Consider the following 8571-nt stretch of genomic DNA (forward strand, 5'->3'; position numbering starts at 1 on the left):
ACGGGAAAAACTATTGATCCAAGAAGACAAACCGAAATATACATAAATATAATAAAATACTAGCGGTATTGCCAGCCGTTGCCCGGGTATAATGAAATCGAGATGGGCATCCACCTGCGGCGAATAGTAATAAGTAACTTATTTTTCTTACGTGAAGCCAATTGCAAGCAGAACTAAACGAATATGCAGTTATGATTTTAATATTATTGATAGAGGGTAGTCTCTGCAGTCTCGCCCTATATATAAAACAACTAGGTTGTTCAATCTATTATCTAAACATTTTTAACCTTTCTTTAATCATAAAAATCGATTGAGATATTTTTGGATATTAACCTCAATTGTGTATTTTTTTACTCATATAATATAATATTAACTATCACTTAATTTTACATTTATACAAAATAGCTTTACCTATATTAGAAAATTATATCCAATCGTAATAATTTATTTTATTATATCTGTAACCAATGGCAACCCTATACAAAATGCAAAACATTTTTGATTTTTGTGAGCTGAAACAAAATTTATATGTGTGTATTTGACCTATAGGGGTTGAAATACAAAGCTACACAAACCCTCCAAGAGTCTCGAGGAATCTATTGATATGACTTTTATTGAAAACAGTCTGCAATAGTTGTTGAGTCTATTAAAGCGGATAAAGAAAAAAAGACTTTCATTTTTATACATGTAGATAGATAGATAAATCAAGCATAACTTTAGGAACATAAAAAACGTTAGTTTGAAATTCATTATAGTTTGACATCTTAGAGTGTATTTCAAATGTTGACTATAAATTTCCTGCAGCAGTATCATACGAATATAATGTCTGATTCTACATTTATGTTCAGCCCTAAAAAGTAAAAACCATCAAAACAGTTTATGAAAAAAATAGTCTGAGAAAACTCTAAGCCACTTCGACAACACGACCATGATAAGTTAAATGCCATAATTGTACACCGGTGAAACATCTCTCACACACGCGCGCACTCGAGTGAGGCGCACACACACATCAAACAAAAAACGTTGATCAATATCATCGCACACAAGAAACAAAACGCTATCGTATTTATAATACACTTTTAGACTGCACTACTGCAGTGCACAAGTTTTTGCTTTCCTAACAAAATAACAAATAATATTAATATTATATGTGATAGCCGTCAGCCGATAGATAATATTATTTGATTGTTGTAAAAGGCACACACGCTCAAATACACAATATCCGATGCTGTTTTATACTGTTGTCACATGTCAATTGAGTCTTTATACTGTCACAGATCTTTCTGATTAAGTAAAACGCTACTACTAAAAATAAAATTTTGGGCGTCTAGGGTAAATATTATAATTCTTACATTCATCTCCAAATTTGTAGAGGATACTATTTTTTTAAATTGTCTATCCAATAATTTTTGTAAAATAATGTTTAACAAAGGAGTTACAGCATTTTACGCACTGTTTTATACTATTATTATAGTACTACAAAATATATTGTACCTCAGCATCGTAGAATAGTAATAAGTAATAACTAATAAGTGTTTGAAACTTTGAACTCTCATATTAATCCATAAACGCCGCAGTTTGGATTTTGCTATATGACTCTAATTGGACGGACAGAGATGAATACACATAAACGAGTGTCGTATCGGCGAGCGACATGATATTATATCGAAGCGTACACCGCGACCGTCGTACCAGTCCGCGACAACGCCCCCACATCACCGCCCAACCGTATCAATGACGTACACAGTACCGTCGAACGAGTGCCACAGGCGCGGCCGGTCGGCTGTACCCCTGGTATGCGGTGATCTCGTTGGAGGTGAATATGGCTGCGATAAAGGGCATGCGATGAGCCGCGGCCGCCACGGAACCACTTTCCGCGGCCGACTCGGAAACGGAACCAACCGGCCGCGGCAATACCAGTGCGGACAACCGGTGGTACAGCCGCTGCTTGTCCAGCGGCTGTCGGGCACGTACGATATTTTTCGATCGGCGTAATATTAATATTATTATCGTACGCTATACGCCGTGTTAGGTATGATTGTAATAGGTAATAGTATTTTATTATTATGGTATTTGTGACCGACGACGGACGAACCACGGTTCCAACCACCGCCGCCGTCCCGGTTGCCACGGTTACCGTTTGTTGTCGTCGACTAGACCGTGAGCCGCGCTTAAAATTATTATTTTATGGCAACGTGAAAATTCTTATAAAGTTCTTCGAGTGTTGTTTTATGATGGAAAAAAATAAAATATCTAAAGTATCTGGGTGAACAAAAAAAAACATGTTTTGACAGCTCTCGTGGTTATGGGCAACGTATTGCGGTTTAAATGTATAAACTGTGCGAACGCAGACCAACGGCAACGCAGGTAACGATATTGCATAATGATAAGGCGTTTAATAGAAAATTGATTAGGATTCGGTTAGTGCCCGTGTTAATGTGTTGAAGTCCTGAACGAATGACAAACAAATTATGGTTCTTCTTTCAAAATTAAAATTTCAATGTCATTTTTGTATACCTATTCGATATAAATGTAAATCGAATATAGTTTGAGTCAGAGTAATAAAACTAAACTGTTTACATATCAATTGGTATTGATTATCATATTTTATGTTATATATTTGATAAAATAATGCTACCACGAGTGCCTACCTAAGATTATTAATGATTCTAAAATTAAAATTATTATCTTTATGTTAAGTTATAGGATTATTATTTTAAATGAAATAAGTTTTAAAAAAAATATATATCAAAATAATAAGACTGTTCGGGACTTTTTCTCCAGAAAAATGAATGAAATCAAGTTTTCTAGTTGTTACATCATGCACTTCAATTTCAATACAATATAGTTTATGTACTATCCTATATATTAGCTTATTTATAATTGAACTTAAATAATTAATAAAACCGTAACCCAATAGCTAGCTTGTATACGAAGTTATGTTAAAGTTAATCAAAATAATTCATGTTAACAGCAAGTTATATTAATATTATAATTATCTATATACTATATATAGAGTATACAATTTAGTCTAACAAGCTTTATTTATAAACTCGGTAACATGCATTAGTTGGTTATAAACACTATAGTCTTATTTTATAATTTAAAAATCCAAAATATAACTTTTGACATGCACTTATAGGGATGCTGTATTCTATTAATTTAAATATATATGATCTCAAACTTGAATACAATTTTGAACACGAAAGAATCTTTAATAAAATATAATCCTTTCAGAATGTATATTACCTCAAGTACAAAGCTTTAAAATTATAAACATAATTCTAGTTATCTAATAAACTTTTAACAAAAACTTTAAGAATGTATAAAAGATTGTATTTATTAATCTTTATCTTTTATCTCTATACAAAATATTGTATACAATTATTTAAAATTCTTTTTAACTTTTAATTTATCTTATATAATCCTTAATAATTGTCTATGACTTTTGACTTAAACGTCATGAAAATAAATTGTTTCATAAATTGAAAGATTCTCTTTATGATTGTTGATTTTGTATTCGTTATAACTATTTATGAAAATATTACATTTTCAAAGCTATTCGTAAGGAAATTTGTACATTTTCAAGTTTTTTGAATAAAAAAAAAATATTTTATCAACATAAATCGAAAAAAGTCAGACATTTCAAATTTCTCATCGAGTTATAAATTAAAAAAACCAAAATATTTTTAAAATAATTATAGTAACATGTTTATAAAGTGCTAATATAAATATTTTATGAACATTTTAAATGTGTACGATAATTTATTTTTGAAATACGAAAAAAATTATAACTTTTTTTTTAATGTTTTCGGATTAGGTACGCTTAAAAAGTAATTGAATTTTTCGAATATCAGTTAGATCCAATTTATCATCAGAAACTGCCATTATAGTTAAAAGTTGTAACATTTATAGTGCTTCTAAAGACTAACAGTTACGTCAGACAAAATAATTTTTAATTTTAATTTTAAAAAATACACCATTGTAAAATTATTAGTCTTTACTTCGTTAAACATTAATAAATTACATATTATATATACATAGACAACATGACTTTATGATTTTGCTACGCTGTGGATTAAGTGAATACACTAAGTCTATTTTTGAATTTGTACTAATCATTAGTCAGTGGTTTAGTATCTACACTTATTAATTAGACGAAGTTTTTGTATATATATATCGGAAATTTTAATTTCAACCAAATCGTCACATCAACCATCTCAAAACCAAAACATTCAATTTATTAATATAAATCATTAAATATTTTTTGGAATCGAACAACGGGTCACTTTTTATTTAAACAATCTATAGTAACCGGAATACTTTTTTGTTACTTGGTAAACCGAACATTTATATACAATTGTACATGTATATAACTTTATGTATATATGCAAATTTTTATTTTAAATCTATTTTTTTAATTACTTATATTTATTCAATATAGTTTTAAAAATAATTGTTAGTTGCTTTTTTTATGTAATGTATTAGAAAAATCACTGTACTCCTGGTTGGTTTGGACAACGCTGGAAAGACTTGTACCGTTAAAAGTATTATGAAAGGTAATCTTAAATTGATAATTATACATTTTAAAGATAGTATACAATTATTTGTTTAATTTTATGTTTAATTATTTGTACATTTTTAATTTAAAAACTGTCTTTTAGAAAAACAAAAAAATATTCTTTCTACTGTTGGGTTTTCGTCTTCCAATTGTAATTATCAAGACAACGCTATAACTATTTACGATTTAGGTGGTCACAAACAGATCAGAGATATATGGGAGCAGTATTTTGCTGATGTAATGTATTATTATTAATTACTTTTTAGTTATTGATGTATGTTAATAGTTATGTGTATTTATTTGAATATCGATTATTAGGTACATGGCGTAATATTTGTCGTGGATTCGGCGGATCTTAGTCGGTTAAATGAATGCAAAGAGGTTTTTCATAATTTACTTGGACACGAAAATATTGCTGGAAAACCAGTACTATTGTAAGATTAAAAATTTCCTACTTATTTTTATAAATTGACTAAAAATTTTATTTTATTAGATTTGCTAATAAGCAAGACAAACCAGGGGCTCTAGATGAGTTGGACATAGTAGATCGACTAAATGTAGAGACTGTAGTGAATACAAATAAGTGCCCAACACTTGTAGAAACATGTACCGCTCTACATATGGCACCTATTAATTACTGTAGTTCTGCTTTTATTGATCCAAGCATTGAAAGTGGATTTAGGTAAAATTTTAAATGCATTAAAATTAAATAAATAATTTAATTTTAAATATCCTTTAAATTATAATATATTACTTGAAATTTATCTAAATTAAGAAAAAATAAAAGTTGTGTATTATAACGATATAATAGGTAATGAATAATCGTAATAATAATATTGTAAACATATATAATAGTTGATGATATTGTAAAAATATTGTTTTAATATACATTTATAATAATTAACTAGGTATATGCCTATGTATAAAGTATAATATTGCCAGGAGGTATAAAGTTCTTTATTTGACTTAGTTGGCTGATATTACATATTGTAAAACTATATGATACGCTCAACCGCCGTGTCATGGAAGACATGGCACAATATAAAGCTCAAGTGGATAAAAAGATTGAAGAGTGGAAAAAAAATCAACAGAATTCTAACGACTCATATTTACTATCGTTTAACGCACCACACCGGAGGTCTACCAGACGCAATCCGTTCAGGAGAATTAATAAAGTCATAGTAAGATTTTGTTTATATACGTCTATTCAATTTTATTTTTTATATATCTTAAGACAAACAATCATAGCGTGTAAATTAATAATTTAAGAACTTATTTAATAATTTTGATTTTTAGTAATTTATATACCAATTAGTTATAGGTAATCTTAAAATTTAAATCTAACAACATTATATGTTATGATTAAAAACTAAATGCAAATTATCTAGGTTGAAGAGTTATGAATTATTATTGTTCATTTATGGTACTAAGTACTAACTTATCTATGAACTAAATATTTTTCAATAAATTTACTATAACTTTATTTTAATAAATATTGCTAGCTATTGTTAATGATTTGTAATTGTTTCAAGTCATTTTAATCATAAACTTAATATTTAAAATAAACAAATTAATCCAAAGAACACAAAAATTATGTTTTTGTTTATCTATTATAACTATAGATTTGGTCATATTGTATGTATAATGAATTATCTTTATGTCTTTAATATAAATATATAGGTACATAAAAACTTTATGAATATTATATTTTGAATTTTAATCTTTGAAATTAATGCAATAGGAATTAATTATAAACATAATAACTCATATCATATTTACTATATATATAAAAACCTAATAACTATTGTATTCATAATATTAATAGATACAGAGGTACTTTTAAGTAAGTAAATAGTATAAATATGCAGTATAATTGTACCTTTATAATTTAAATATCTGACAGAATTTAAATATCCGAATAACCTAAACAGATATATAAATATCAAACTTAATTATAATTATAACGAAAAACTTCTAAATTATAATAGACAGATTCTATAAGTAACATAAAAAATTAAAAGTTATAAAAGCCATAGCCAGTAGATATATAATAGTATAATAATTACTAGCAACAAACTTTATACTTTGCATTTTATTAATAAATTATTAAATCAATGGTTATAAACTTATAAGTATATTTTCAAAAAGTTAGGATGAATAATGTTTAGCTATTAAATTCATCGTTCAACGGCCATGAAACTAGAAATGTGACCAAATTAATTTATAACCAGCTTTGCAGAACTTATAATTTGTATGTAAATCGGTATGTCTGCAGGATAGTTTTGATTCAAAAGCATCAAACCCGACGACTGAAATGGGGAGTACATCATATATTATACCACTTAGAAGTGAATCTGATGAGGAGTATGAACCACCTGATCTTCAACCACAGCCTGAGCCAACTGCATTCCGAAATAAAGTCGCTCCAACATTACCGACAAAAATACAAACAGAATCAATGCCATCGGTCAAATCGCGATCACCACTTTTTAGGGCCAAGTCCAGAGAGTATGATAGGAATTTAGTCGAAACCGTAACGACCACCGCTAATACCACTACCGCCATTAGCTCCACTGAAATGTTTATTCAAAACGAATCTGCAGGCACAGCAAAAATGAAACGATCTATTTTTAGCAATAAGTCAAATTCAGCTGGTGCTAGTGGTAGTGGTACTACTCGTTCATCAAAACCTAATCGGTCGTCTAGTGCTAAGTCATTAAAGAAAAGTAAATATTCAAAATAACCTTATGCCAGCCATATGGTAAAGAACATTATATAAAAATTGATTTTCGTTTTTTCACAGGTGAATCATCTAACAAACAAGATGATAATCAGAAATCTGAAAAGTTGTATCCAAACGATGAAGAAGATGTGGTTGTACAACAGCCGGATGTATCAATCGTTAGTTCAGAAATAATAGGCCATATGTGAATACGACTGATGGTTATAAGACAATTTACACAATTATTATTGTTTTATTGAATAAAAATAAGCGACTGTTGCTTAATAAAATAGTTTAAATGATTATCTATCTACTTCTATTTATAAATTATACAATTCTAGTATTGTTAATTTATATAGAAAATGGCCAAATCCATTTTTAAAAATCAGATTTAATATTAAATTCATTCATTTGGTAAGAGTATTTTTAATTTTAAATAAAAAATGTATATAATATAGGCATGCTATTATGCTATATTTTTTTATTCAAGCTTAAAAATTATAACATTAAAATAGATGGATTTATTAAAAAAAGCAAACAATTTTGTAAATTAAATTTTGTATTGTAAACTGTACATATATAAGTAATGTATACAGTACAATATATTAATTATTAATAAACAATTTTTTAACATGGTATATCATATACTTATACAGTCCATGTATATTTAAATAATCATTAAAAGCGTATGTACCTATACACAATACAATACTACCAAGACAGATAGACTGAAAATTAATAAATATTTAAGTTTTTTTTATTAAATTGCATATAAATTATTAAAATAAAAATGCATAAATAATACTATTGTTTGACGTTTTTATGAATAATTACCTAAGAATTAAGATTTTAGAAAACAACTGTTTACAAAGAATTTGATATACAATAATATTATAAATCGAGCTTGCTTTATTGACTCTCTAAAGTGGTTTTTAGTTGAATATAAAACATAAATATATACCTACATATTACATTAAATGTTAAACGCGTAGACATACAGCTGCAGATAAGAATAAATCATAGCAATAATGTAATAATTCCACTAATAAAATTACCTTTTGTAAAACGAGCATGGTAAACTCTTACTTTTAAACTCCATATAACTTATTAATTTTCAAATAACTGCACGCTATAACAGCTTAAGGTACGGTTTCCCTGCAGCGTCCAAACGCGGCGTCTAGCGTCAACTACCGGTCTGGACATAGGTAAGCGTCTAGACGCAGCGTCATGACGCCATGCTATTCCACTCTTTGACGCTGCAGGGAAACCGTACCTTTACATTAGTTTT

At 28.2% G+C, this 8571-nt stretch overlaps 1 protein-coding gene across 1 annotated transcript; it reads left to right on the forward strand.

Annotated features, from left to right (window-relative positions):
• Positions 1 to 1813: 1813 nt before the first annotated feature.
• LOC132929339 (ADP-ribosylation factor-like protein 13B) lies at positions 1814 to 7586 on the forward strand. The gene is made up of 8 exons (XM_060994631.1): positions 1814 to 2367; positions 4489 to 4559; positions 4665 to 4798; positions 4880 to 4995; positions 5055 to 5243; positions 5532 to 5742; positions 6837 to 7287; positions 7365 to 7586. The coding sequence occupies exons 1-8, from the start codon at positions 2306 to 2308 to the stop codon at positions 7490 to 7492; spliced, it is 1362 nt and encodes a 453-aa protein (XP_060850614.1). The 5' UTR covers positions 1814 to 2305; the 3' UTR covers positions 7493 to 7586.
• Positions 7587 to 8571: the final 985 nt, after the last annotated feature.

This window comes from Rhopalosiphum padi, chromosome 4 (assembly GCF_020882245.1).
Source record: "Rhopalosiphum padi isolate XX-2018 chromosome 4, ASM2088224v1, whole genome shotgun sequence".
Lineage (NCBI taxonomy): Eukaryota > Metazoa > Arthropoda > Insecta > Hemiptera > Aphididae > Rhopalosiphum > Rhopalosiphum padi.

Coding starts and splice junctions, on each gene's coding strand:
- LOC132929339 (XM_060994631.1), top strand. CDS start 2,306: ATGGGCAACGTATTGCGGTTTAAATGTATAAACTGTGCGAACGCAGAC. Junction 2,368..4,488: donor GCAGACCAACGGCAACGCAG/GTAACGATATTG, acceptor GTAATGTATTAG/AAAAATCACTGTACTCCTGG. Junction 7,288..7,364: donor TGCTAAGTCATTAAAGAAAA/GTAAATATTCAA, acceptor GTTTTTTCACAG/GTGAATCATCTAACAAACAA.